This window comes from Electrona antarctica (genome assembly GCF_951216825.1).
Source record: "Electrona antarctica genome assembly, chromosome: 4".
NCBI classification, from domain to species: Eukaryota; Metazoa; Chordata; class Actinopteri; order Myctophiformes; family Myctophidae; genus Electrona; species Electrona antarctica.
The window spans coordinates 34,329,040-34,342,608 of record NC_136809.1 but is presented as its reverse complement, the minus strand read 5'-3'; the positions used below and the strand labels follow the sequence as shown (position 1 = coordinate 34,342,608).

The window sequence follows — 13,569 nt, the reverse complement described above, 5'->3', positions numbered from 1 at the left end:
GGTAGGATGTATTTCACACATGGCTATAAAGCAACCAAATAATTATATTCATGACTAACATATTTGGATGCATGGTGAGTCTTCATCAATCAGAGTTATGGATACAATATGTCCACCTAATTACCTATAATAAAACAGGTTAGAGGAATGAGGAACCACACTGGGTAAAAAAACAATAAAGAAATGAGTAGTTCAGTCTTTATTGATCGCTATGGAGAATTTGGGTGTAATAGCAGCACTGTAGACATGAAACAGAATTACAACAAAAACGGGAAAATAAGTAATAAAGAATATTAAAAATAAATACAAGTAGTAGTCTTCCATAGCCATCAGCACTTGAACTGACCGGAACAAATATGAACGATAAATATATAGGCATACTGTAAGTAAGGCACAATCACCATATTAACATATCTACAGTATATATACCTGTATAAAAAAAACAAAAAAATACTGGGTGTTCTTTATTAGAGTATGACTAAAGGACTGAACCTAGAATAAACCATCCTTATGGCCATGTACTTTTTCAATTTGTTACATTAAACACTAGAGATAAACATGGAACAAAGATGTTTATCTTTTTGCTTCTACAGCAAATAAATAAATATAGTAACCTTTTGCGGTATAAATCATAAAAAAGAAACACAAACTTGCGAGGCATTTATGTTTCCACATACAGGTAATGTAACTTGCATCCACCAACACCACCACTCAAAAAAAGGAGCAACTCGAAAACAAGCTAAAAAGGTATTAAAGGCGTTTTAATTACTAGGCAATTTTAATATAGGATATCCTTCGCTCATTATCCTAATGGCTTCTCTTCATATACAGTATACTGTATAATATGTACAGACTGTCAGTGAAAGAGAGGCTGATATATGTACAGTGTCAGCCAGCCTACACAGTAAGGGTCATACATTATGTACATCAATCAACAGTAAATATAACAATCTATTGACAGTGAAATCGTTAGCTACATCCATAGTCCATGAACCATGTACCAATGAAAACAGGGCTAATTAATCCAAGAACGGTATTTTGTTGCTGTTGTGCAGAAACCTCTATATCTCTATATTTAAAACATATGTACACCCATAAATGAATATCCTTCTTAAAAGAGTCACAAAATAGTAGTGAAAACAGCAGATCTACAAGCTTGTAGATTGGCTATTTTCAATGATTTTTCAATGATAATAAAAAGGGTATAGTTTTGGACATACAAGGTTTCCACCCGACAGCAACGATTCCCTCTATGGAGGGCACAGGGAGGTTTGACACCCCCACATCCTACTGGAATCTATTACCAGCGCCATCTGTTAGATTCATAATCCTCCTCATCGTATGAATCAGACTTCTCATTTTCATCATCTTCAAAAACCACGGGTGAAGGTACCACAGGTGCACGATCTTTCCTCACCCTGAGAGAGAGACAGACGAGTTTGTAGCGACCATAAAGCATCTTTCCCACAGTCTCCCACGTGTTCGTTTCTTCACAGTAGCGTTCGATGTCCTTGGTGTACCTACATGAAGAGAGACAAACAGACCCCCTGTCAGACAATGTCACGCTGATAAGAGCCAGTGAAAAGAGGCCACCTTTTCCCAGACATTCGTGGAGCAGCATAGCGTTACCTGTCCTTGTCGTCCCGCCCTCCCAGTACGTAGATATTTCCATCCACTGCAACCGCGCTATGCATGTAGCGCTCTACTGGCATGAAGGCACACATGGTCCACTGGTTGGTCTTAGGGCTGTAGCATTCCATTGAACGAGCCATGATCCTGTAAGGATAACCCACGTTGCCACCTAGATAAACAAGAATTAACAGCACAATGAATGTTAGTGGGCTCTATGATGTGCCCAACTAAGTTGAAGTGTGTCTATTACAGAACTAACATTTATTCAAGTATTGTACTTGAGAAAATGTTGAGGGGTCTCCCTGTCGCTTCAGCTCTTTAATAAACAGAAAATAAATTTTCAGGTAGGTGACAAAATTTCAGCCGATCAGGATTGAGTGGCTAGTTATGAGCTTAAGTGTCATCACTTACAATCTGTATCCTGACGTGTGTTCTCTATTCTGATTGGATAAAATTGCTATCCCAGTTTTAGTTTCTGAAAATGTATTTTCAGTTTATTAAAAAGCTGGAGAGACATGGAAACTCCTGTTACTGAACAAACACTCTATAGCAATGAGTACTATCACAATATACAGCTTTTTAAACAATTAAGATACCTGAAACGTAGATATTTCCATTGAGAACGCAGGCAGCAGGATCATTACGCCGAACCTGCATAGGAGCGACTTCGGTCAAAACAGATGTTTCAGGGTTGTACTTGGCCACATGTGGTTTTATCTTCTTATGAGGTGACATCCCACCTAGCGGGCGGGCGGGCGGGCGGGCGGACACACACACACACACACACACACACACACACACACACACACACACACACACACACACACACACACACACACACACACACACACACACACACACACACACACACACACACACACACACACACACACACACACACACACACACACACACCTTTTCAGTTTACCATTATGACCAGGATTTGTGTGTTATTTGCAATTTAGGCCCTATATACTTTGTTGTACAACAAATTGTTAAAATAGCACTAGTAAAAGTATGACCCGAGATTTGCTGTCGGATGTTGGCATTGTGTACCATTTTGCCTCTAGTGGCTAAAATTGGGATGGGCGATCTTCATAAACTAACTATCTTTGCCCCAGTTACATCAACAACAGCAAATTGAACATCAGGAACCTAGCAGGCTGAACCTGCAGGTGCATAAACCAGTTCCATACCAATAAAATAAAGCCATCCATCTAGAGCCACCACTGTAGCAGGTATATAATCTGCATCATCGCCATCAGCGTAGGCTGCCACACCGACAGACTCCTTCAGCTGCCAGGTGTTGGTCATGGGATGGTAGCGATCCAGTGAGTCTTCACTCTTGTTACCTCCCTGGCCACCCACTGCAAACATATATCCATCCAGCATCACCAGCCCTATGGACCATAGGTTACTAGTTAGGGTTAGCAGGGAAACAGGGCCCATTTGTACACCGATCCAAAGCCCATTCAATTTTCCCATAGAGACTTCCAAAACTATTTATATAAATAATGTTAAGCCTAGAATCAAGCCACCCAGGCTCCCGGTGAATCATGACCATAAAACATTTGATTCTGTGAGAAAAGAGAATGATAATTAATATTTAATGATATGATATAATCAGGGATTAAAGCCAAAACAAATCCCAAGACGGAAAATGTTTTTCAGACAATGACCCAATATCCGATTAGTTGTAGGTGATGCCAGATGCCCCCAACCTGGTATTCTTGGGATTTTTAGCAGCGTTTTCCGCTGTCGGATGTATTGTATAGCTGAGGCCAACACTTACACAGTGGAGGCGTGGCATTGTGCGCTGCTGATCTTTGGCTGGGGATTGCCTACTACTAGCAATGCTGCGGTCATGTTACCGCTACAGACACCCGGCCACACCCCTTATTTATGTATTTATTTTCCAGATCTGCACTGATCTCATAAACGTCCTCACGACGGAAATCCTTCGCTAGGACGGAGAAATTAATGCATGTATAAATACAATAAAATAACCTTTGTTTTGCAGTTGTTTTGCGATAAACAACTATTAGCGGTTAGTCCAAAACAAAGCTAAAGACAGGGCAACTTTAATTTCATTTAAAATTTGAATTGAAATTCAAGTAGAAAAAATTAAATAAAATTTGTGTCTGCTATGATATAATTGTACCAAGTTATAAACATACAGTATACTGTAGCTACTCACTGTCAAACGTTCGAGCAAATAAGTGAGTTTAATTGTATTTATGCCCCTTAAAAGGTTTTGGGTGAAGCAGACAGGATTTAGCTAGTTCAAGATATAAGTGGCAGCAAAAGCTAGTGAATAAATGAGTGCTATTTTCTAATGTAAATAGAGGAAGATTACTACCGCTAATGGTACAGTATGACCAAAATAGGGACGACAAGATAAATATTGTTAAATTGAATGTCATACAGTAGTTTGACGGTCTTACTTAAGTAAAAGCGTGCCTCATTCATGGGAGCCATCTTCAACCAGGAGTTAAGGTCAACATCATAGCGCCACACCTCTCTACTGCCTGTACCAGTGCGCCGTGAAGCTTTTTCTTTGACGAACCCTCCGGCCAAATACAGAAAGGAGCCTATGGTGGAAGCAGAGCAGAATTAAACCAACGAGTTATGCCTTTATTGTTTAAGAAATTCCATGCTTTCATCAACTTTATTATAACTCTGTAGCTACAGTTCTAAATCGCCTTTGTTCTTGGTAAACCAACAGCTGTAGGAAGTACAACAGCCGTGGTGGAGTGGTACTGTACTGTACTAGCCCTCCTCCCTGGCCTGTGTGTGTTAGGCTGTGCAACAGTGACACTTGGTGGTGAACAAACGCTATAACGCTATTTTCGTGCTCAGACACAGGGACAGACCCAGGAACACAGCCACACACATAGCTGTCTATAGGAGTGGTTGCACCACTCAAACATATTTCACCCACTGCTTTACAGTTGTTAGACTGTGATGTGATCATGTGACAAATACAATTGATTCTGAAGACTGTTGGTACACACTTCCTTTCAGATTTTACAGACACCATTTTGTTTCCGGTCCATTCCATGGTAGAACTCTGGCCTTACCTTCCTACTGGTCACTTGGACCTGTAACTAGCTTTCTTCTTTCCATCATATCCGCTAGCTCAAATCCTTTTACCAGTCATAGTGCCAACATCAAGTTTCGACTTTCATCAAAAATAAATTACGTTATTTTATTTGGATATGTTTTTGCTTGAGCAAAATATTTTATGTTATTTAAATAGCAGAAGCATTGCCTTTTTCTCTTTCAGTTCAGACTTCAGAGTCGATTGACTCTGATAGTAATCCTCACCTGACGTAACCGCAGCATGCCCGTATACTTTCAGAGGCAGTTCTCCCAGAGTCATCCAAAGATCGCTCAGGGGATCAAAGCTCTCGACCCTGGGATTGGGAATGCCAGTGCTGGGAGCCCCGGCTCCCATCACCATGATAACTTCAATAAGCAGGGAAGAAGGAGCAGGTCAGACAGTAGAAAATTAAAAAAACTAAACAAAAAATACTAGTGATCATCTCTCAGTTCCAGTTTGTCACGTTTAACCACCAAAACTTTCAACATTTTCCATTAGTAGATCCACAAGCTCACAACAAATCACAATGCACAATCAGCAATTCATCGTACAATGAGGTATATTAGGGCTTAAGTGGATCCAGCAGTCCGCATCAGAGCATACAAAACGAAGCGGAGCTGATTTTTTATGTCACAGGGAGTAAAGGTACAGTACATCTTGATGACATCAATATGTACTTCACAATGTTAATGGTTTTTTTCAGACCTACAGTTCTAGAAAACACAGAATGGGGGGACTTTATTATTTCCGCTCTAATGTACAGCTCTAATGTATATTAATGACATAGTAAAATGTTCAAAATGAGTGGAATTCCCCTTTAAAGCCTCACTATGCAATTATTATGAATGAATAAAAAGTCATTTTGTCCAATCTATACTCTATATTGTAGAGTCTAATACAATATAACTTACCAATGGTCTCTAATTTATGAGAAAAGTCTGCAACACTGGTTAATACTCAGCTCCACTGGTTGTATTGCTTCAACGTTTCGATCCGGTTGGATCTTCTTCAGGAATATATATATTCCTGAAGATCAGTGTTGCAGACTATTTTTTTCTCTTGTATTACTGTTTGTCAGGCACCTGGGCTAGAGTGGATCTATATCACCTCTGTCAAGATTAAATTTATCCTCAGAGCAAGCAGGCCTGAGCACTTAAGCAGGAAACCTGGCTCAAATCCAGGGTATAAGAGGAAAGTTACAGTGTAATCCAGGAGGATTTAATATGGTCTGTCATATTAAAAAAGACAATGGCTACATAAAAAGGAAACATGGATGGCACCCATGCTCTCTACACATTTGTGCCAGAACAGGGGGTAATGAACATGAGTGGATCAGCGCGACAGCCCCCTGAGGAGCAGCATTTCCCCTTGCTCCGCTCCTATGCTCTGTTCCGCACATCGATGTTGTCGTATCCTTAATGTTAAAATACATATCCGATTAATGTGTGTTCATCTTTACACCCCTACCAGGTATGTCTGCATATTGTGGGAATTTGCCTCTGCGTCATGTACGTGTGTAAATGACGCATGCGTGTGTGTTCAGCAGGGTACCTGTGGTCCTGCGTGGGCGTGCTAGGTTACAGTAGGACCGATCCTCAAGGATGAACCGGTCCTCAGACATGAACTCAGAGATACGTTTCTGACAGCCCTGGTTTTCTTTCACCACCTCCAGAGACTTCATCACAGTGTTGATGTAGGAGGGGCTGATGAGAGGCAGACGGATTTGCTCCAGCACCTTAAAGAACACAGAACACAACCAACTTGATCATACTACTATGATGCATGTTTTTTATTATTATTATATATAATAGGCTAACAGACCCTTCAGCTGTACAGTTTGTAAATAAGCTAAAATACCTTTCTGTTAGAGATGCTCCGATAATCAGCCAGCGATCGGTGATCGGCCATGTCGGCCTATATTCATTCTGATCTGTGATTTACCCTATCTGGAGAAACTGATCTTTTACACCATTAAGTGGTATAAATGTCAATCAGATATATAGTATAACATCATTTTGCATTTTTGTGACAGGCCTAAACATTCTCCCCTTCCTCCCCACACACAGGAACAGTTTTGACGTGGGTTTTGACATATAATAATTTTGGAAATTTGCAACATTTCACAAGATCAGTATCGGTATCGGCTGCTCATGAAAAAAACAATCGGTGATCGGTCCCAAAAAAACCTGATAGGAGCATCTCTACATGTTACCTGTACTTTGGGGTAAAAGCACTCTTTTCCTGCATGGATCTCCTACCCCCCTCTTTTCTTCCCTTTCTTTGTTTTTTCTTGGAAAAATGACACGATGGGAACTATGCACAAAAAACTTCACCCACTTTTTTACCTGTAAAACTGTGATGTGACAATAAAGCTGACTCTGATTCTAACATTGTCAAACAAAAGCATCAAAAGTAGCAGATCCACAAGTGTTTTGAACTTGTAGATCTGCTACTTTTGTATTTGAATCCTGAAAATAAACAGTTTGGGCCTTTCTGTGTTGAGTTTGCATGTTCCTCCCTCTGGTCAGTCGGGGCACCAAATGGAGGTGAAAGGAACTGGTTGGAATAACGTGTTCCTTCCTTGCGCTACGTCCTACAGGGGAAACTCCCCTGTCAGGTCAGAAGCGGTCTGCACGCTCCTCAGGTAGGCAGAGGGAGAGTAGTGCCCAGGATTACAGCTTAGTCAATTGGCACTGAGTGAAAATTGGGTTACAAAATCGTCTACCCGATGATAATACTATTAGGCCAGTCAATCTAAGATTTGTCCCAAAAGAAATTGCAATAGTAATCATTCACGTTTTTTATGATCCTTAGGGTCATCCAAATAAATAATAGAAATTGTGAATTATACATTTTGGATCATGGTAAATTCAGAGTTTGAAAGTTGGGTACCATTAACATCCTAAGGCAAAAATGTCTAATTTTAATTATGCTTTAAGTTGCATGTGTCAAACTAGGGGTTATTCATGATTCAAAATCCATTGCAAGCATTAGTTTTGCATGGAAAACACTCCTTAGGCTAAAAACGGCCATAGCCGTCATCAATGTCAATGTCATCAATGTGATGAGGTCAGCACATTTGGGCACATTGGGCACATTAAGGGCAAGTGGCTATGGCCATTTTTAGCCCAAGGAGTGTTTTTTTGTGCAAAACTAATGCTTGCAATGGATTCAGAATCATGAATAACCCCTAGTTTGACACGTTAAATGCTACTTAAAGCATAATTAAAATGAGACATTTTTGCCTTAATAGTAATTTACTCATTGTCTCCTCGGGGATATTCATCTTCAGTCTCTGAGACTGTTAAACACATAACCATATAGCACAGAACAACATGGCACATGTTAATGCTGCAATGGCTGAAGGGACAAAACATCTACTAAAATGAACCAATATGCAAAGCATGCATTAGATAGCAGCAGGCACCGTTCTAACGACTACCTTGCATTCAGATGTCCCCAGACGTATCAATAAGCAGAGACCACTGATCGCCTGACAAGGTGACTGACCTTTTCGAAGTTCTGCTTACGGGTAGGACACTTGGCTAACCACAACATGGCAGCCTCAAACACCATGTCCTCCTTGGGTACATTGAGATGGTCACTGGCAAGAATGTCTGTCAGTCTTTCCACAGAGAGTGAGAGGAACTCTTCCTAGAGGTAGGGACAAAAGATAATACAGTTGATTAGCTGCTAGATAAGCCCTTGTTCTCATACTTCATAGTAAAGTAACCTTTTCTCCTTTCAAAGTAGTCAATCAATGGTAATGTTGTTTACTGAAATGGTTCAAAATAATAAAAGTCCACACAGCATTGCTCCTAAATGTGTTTTGGCCTCCTGATGTACCACCCGTGACCCATAGCACTTCTGTGTTTTAAACTTGAAACTCAGCGAGGCAATGAGAGCTGCCGTTGACAGAGAGGGATGGAGAGAGCTGGTCAACAGATCGTCTGTGGTGCCCCAACGACCCTCCGGGGTTACGGGATAGGTGAGGTGAGGTGAGGTTTTAAAGGGAAAAAAAGCACACCTGTGTGAAGTGAGGGGCGCTCTTATCATACACCATGTCATTCGGGCCAATTAGTGGGGTCGTATCTGATAGTTCCGTGACCGCAGAGAGCAAAGGTCCGTTTCTCAGTGGATTTATCATCTATGAAGGTTAAAAAACAAATTGAGCCCCCATGTAAATCGCAAAAACGCGGGGAAAATTCATGAGAGCCCCAAATCCATATGGCCATCATCAACAACCTGTTAAGGCACAATAAGGCAAAATTAACTAAAATTCATTCTGCTTTCAGTAGCATGTGATGTGTCAAAATAGGGGGTTTTCATGATTCTGAATCCATTCTAAGCATTAGTTTTGCACAAAAAACACTCCTTGGGCTAAAAACAGCCATAGCCTTATCACAAATGTTGATGAGGTCAGCAGTGACCTCACAGTGGCTATGGCCGTTTTTAGCCCAAGGAGTGTTTTTTGTGCAAAACTAATGCTTGAAATGGATTCAGAATAATGAAAACCCCCTAGTTTGACACGTCACATGCTAGCAGAAAGAATTTTAGGTAATTTGCTTTATTGTGCCTTAACAGGTTGTTGATGGATTTGGGGCTCTCATGAATTTTCCCTGCATTTACATGGGGGCTCAATTTGTTTTTTAACCTTCATAGATGATAAATCCACTGAGAAACGGACCTTTGCTCTCCGCAGTCACGGAAGTATCAGATACGACCCCACTAAATCACAATTTGTCCGTCTTCACTTTTGTCTTCAATGTTTGTATGTTTACACAAACCTGGAAAGCTGGGCTAGTGCCCCTCAAAAAAGAAAAAAAAACTTCTGAGCTTGTTTAATGAAATGAACATGTGACTGTAGCTTAATATAATATGCAAACGTTATTTATCACTGAAAAATAACGTTTTTACTCAGGTCTGGGTCAGCTGTGATGGTGAAAGATGATGAGTAATAGTAATATAACTATGTTATAGGAGAAAACAAGCCAAGAACTCGGGGCAATGCATGATCCCTCCACTCGACTGACCTGCTGGTAGATGACACTGAAGTGTTGCAGAATGTGATCCAGGCTGTGTTTCTCCAACGTTTTACAGGAGTGAGACTCGGCAAAGCAGTAAACCGCTACACAGTTATTTATATCCATGTGACGCATCATGTAGTCACAGCAGGCCTGTCGAACAGCCGCCACATCCAGCAAGTTGGATGCTGCTAGCAGGGCCTAGTGACCAAATGAACAAAATATCTTTATTTAGCACCTATTATGGTTGTCAGGCCATGACAACCAAAAGGTTCCAACTTCCAAATTGAAACAGACTTTGTTCCATGTAAATTTAAAAACCTCACGGGTAAATAATAGATTCAGATAGGAATGTGCAGATGCCCTGTATACACTTATACTGTATGTTGGTTGGTTTACTGTGAGAAAACAATGTTGCACATTAAGCTATTAATTTGGGGACCCCCTAGGGGCCCCAGATCTCAGTTTGGTAACCATTGATGTAGACAAACATGGAGACCATGAATAACTGTCATGATAATGTAATACCTGCACATTAGCGGTAGAGATGGACACCTTTGATGTGTAGGCATAGTTCACCAACAAACCAATCATCTGAGGTTCCACTCCGCTGATGGTCACCCTCTCGTGTGTGGACTCCACCATGCCTGATGTAAACATTGCCTGTGCAGTTTGAAAAAAGTTTGTTGGGGTTGGACTATTCATGGTTATATTCTGATAGTAGGATAATATATGTAACAGACAACGTAGACAAAAGCAAGGGCCCACCTTTATAGTGAGTTGCACACTGGACGCGTTTTTCAGATTTTTAGCTGCGTTTTTCCGTTGGCTTTCCGAAAAACACGTCCAGTGTGCAACCACCTTTATGGTCCAGAAAACTTTTATTGAACTTTTACTAACAGTCAAAACGTTGTTTGTCCTGCTTGCAGTGTCGCTGAATAAAAGTTTTCTGGAGCATTATAGTGAGTTGCGAGCCCTTGCTGTTTTCTATATTCTGATAGTAATCATTGCTATAGCATAGTGTGTTTATTAATTGACAGTCTCTGTGTCTCTTCAGCTCTTCATTAAACAGAAAACACATTTTCAGGTCGGGATACCAATTTTATACAATCAGGATAGATAACTCGGTCAGGACTCAGGATACAGATTAAACAAATGAAATTGGAAGTGGAACACAAATAATATAGAGATTTTGCCTTTTAACAAACAAACAGCACAATACATGTGTGAATTTACCTCAAAGTAAGGGCTGAAGGAAGCTAGTACGTAACGATGGCAGGGAAACTCCTGTCCCTCACTGCACAGAATCACATCACACAAGGTAGTGTTGAGCCGCAGCCCGTTGAGGCCCTCTAAGACCTTGTTTGGGTGGCTGGAATCCACAAACATCCATTCTCGATCATCCGCTGAGGATAGAGGTACGCTGCTGCCGTCCTCCTGAAGTGCAACAGACAACATCCAGAAGGAGATTTATAAATCAGACAAATATATATATACAATACATGAATATTCATTCATAATCATCTCAGAGTAATGTGGCTTGAAAACTTTTTGTTTTGTTTATGTTATATGATTTGATGATTGACTGCATGGACGTGTATTGGGTCATAGACTGTTCATTGGGGTGTGTTCAAGTGAGGGCAGCTTGAGTAGCTGTGTATGAAGCAAGGTCACGTCTCAGTTTTTATTGTTTTATTCCCCCGCATTTTGGTGCCATTATGTGTTGTCTTAGTGAAGCCCAAACCACACCAAAGGGTCGGGTCGGGACTAAACGTTTTTTAAGGAAAACCAATAGCGTAATTGAATAGCGTATACAAGTCCAGGAGGGATATAGACAGACATGACAACCAACCCCTCAAACTGTAACCAGATTTAAAGGAATCTTACGGGTCCATTTAGTTCAATTTGTACACTCTCAGAATTACAGACCTGTAAGGGTCCTTTTGGACCTCACTTTGAGAACCACTTAAGGCCAAAATAATATAAACGATTTTCAAATATAGTAATTGTTATAGGGAACTGTTAAGGAACCGGGATCAACTGCTGGTCAATACAGCAGTTGATCATCTCTCTCACACAAGCACACTTACATGGTTAGGGTCTAGTCTCCCTCTCTTGGCAGCCTGTGGTGATTCACTCTGGAACGCAGCAGCCATGGCTGATGCGAGGTAGTCTGCAGAGAGAACACACATTACTTTTACATCACATAATGAATCTATCTATTTAGGCTATAGGCATAGTGAAATGAGGTATGTGTTAACTAAGATGTGATGGTTTTTGATTAATGAATTCATTTATTAACAGATTGGAGAATTACAGTACATTTCAAGCACAACTCAATACAAAACTGTTAACTGTGGACGACACCATACTGTAAGTCTATAAAGTATTACACTTGTTTACAATAGGGCCCACCATGTTCAATTCATCATAACAATTAGAGACGTACAAATATACTCTTAGCCAAAAACAGGAAATCATCATAGGATGTAAAAAGGAGTCAAGGGATTCGCTAGCCCCTCTCGAAACCCTACGTTAAAGTTTTCTGACATTTTGATGACTTCAGACGTAGGGTTCCTTCCCGTCGACTTCAAGCGACGTGCTCATTTCAATACGCAGGCAGACTTACCCTCTCTGACGCGTGTGCTGCGCTGTGGGTGTGATGCTGACATATTCCAAAAGAAGAATATAGGAGCTATAGGAGACAACGGAGAAAACGGAACCCTCCGCGAACGGCTCAGAAGCCGTTAAGTATTGTCCCGCCTCCATTGTCCCGCCTCCAGCGCCGGAACTGGCTATCTGCGCGTCAGTCCCTACGTCCTGCCTCTGTCGCAGGTAGCCAGCCACGGTGCTGGAGGCGGGACAATAGGATGTCAATAAGGAAGTCAAGGAAGGAAGGAAGAGAGCTGCCAAAACGGTCTAACAAAGTTAAAAATACTTAACGGCTTCTGAGCCGTTCGCGGAGGGTTCCGTTTTCTCCGTTGTCTCCTATAGCTCCTATATTCTTCTTTTGGAATATGTCAGCATCACACCCACAGCGCAGCACACGCGTCAGAGAGGGTAAGTCTGCCTGCGTATTGAAATGAGCACGTCGCTTGAAGTCGACGGGAAGGGACCCTACGTCTAAAGTCATCAAAATGTCAGAAAACTTTAACGTAGGGTTCCAAGAGGGGCTAGGGATTCGCATGGTTACTCTCTCACACCACGTTTAAAATGCAAATAAACAGCGTATTGACAATTTCTGATGTCATCTGATATACTGTATTCATTTCAAATTACCTTTATGTTAGCCCTGGTCCAGTACGTCAGACTCACTCGCACTGGACCAGGTCAACCTAAATATAATTCAAATAAAAAACTGCAAAAAAATAAACATACCTCGTCGCCACAAGTAAGAATCACGACAGCCCAAACTGCAATGAAATGATGTTATTATAAATTACGTTGATTAAATAAACATGAACGAAATATTCGCTTAGATGTTTCAATTCTAAACGAAAACAAGCCGCTTGTCAACTTCAAAGCTCAAAGGGAGGAGGTGCAACCACAAACTCCTCCTGACAACACACATAAGCAGTGCCATGGTTCCGGGAAAAGCAGTACTAAGGTCTTGGCAGGATATACCCAGATATACCAGGTCCTGGTAGGATATAAACCAGCAGTACTATAGGTCCTGGTAGGATGGATACGAATACGAGACCGCTCGCCCCAATTCCAACTCGCCCCAACGGGAAGAACGGTCGCCCCAAAGCCCGGCGAAGTCGCCCCCAAAAGTCCGGATTAGTCGCCCCCAAAAGTCCGGACAAGTCG

At 41.2% G+C, this 13,569-nt stretch overlaps 1 protein-coding gene across 1 annotated transcript; it reads right to left on the bottom strand.

Annotated features, from left to right (window-relative positions):
* Positions 1-213: 213 nt before the first annotated feature.
* On the bottom strand, positions 214-13,333 carry LOC306921411 (kelch-like protein 24). Its single transcript, XM_079498533.1, has 13 exons — positions 13,138-13,333; positions 11,850-11,932; positions 10,996-11,196; positions 10,288-10,422; positions 9,769-9,960; positions 8,246-8,389; positions 6,287-6,470; positions 4,960-5,100; positions 4,077-4,223; positions 2,829-3,032; positions 2,229-2,372; positions 1,630-1,801; positions 214-1,520 (listed from the first exon to the last, which is right to left on the bottom strand). The coding sequence occupies exons 2-13, from the start codon at positions 11,913-11,915 to the stop codon at positions 1,301-1,303; spliced, it is 1,950 nt and encodes a 649-aa protein (XP_079354659.1). The 5' UTR covers positions 11,916-11,932; positions 13,138-13,333; the 3' UTR covers positions 214-1,300.
* Positions 13,334-13,569: the final 236 nt, after the last annotated feature.

What these genes read in the sequence shown, in the direction of transcription:
- LOC306921411 (XM_079498533.1), bottom strand. Translation starts at nt 11,915, where the DNA reads ATGGCTGCTGCGTTCCAGAGTGAATCACCACAGGCTGCCAAGAGAGGG. An exon ending in ACGCCCACGCAGGACCACAG is followed by an intron (nt 5,101 to 6,286) that starts GTACCCTGCTGA and finishes TGCTTATTGAAG; the next exon opens with TTATCATGGTGATGGGAGCC. An exon ending in GCATGCTGCGGTTACGTCAG is followed by an intron (nt 4,224 to 4,959) that starts GTGAGGATTACT and finishes CTTCCACCATAG; the next exon opens with GCTCCTTTCTGTATTTGGCC.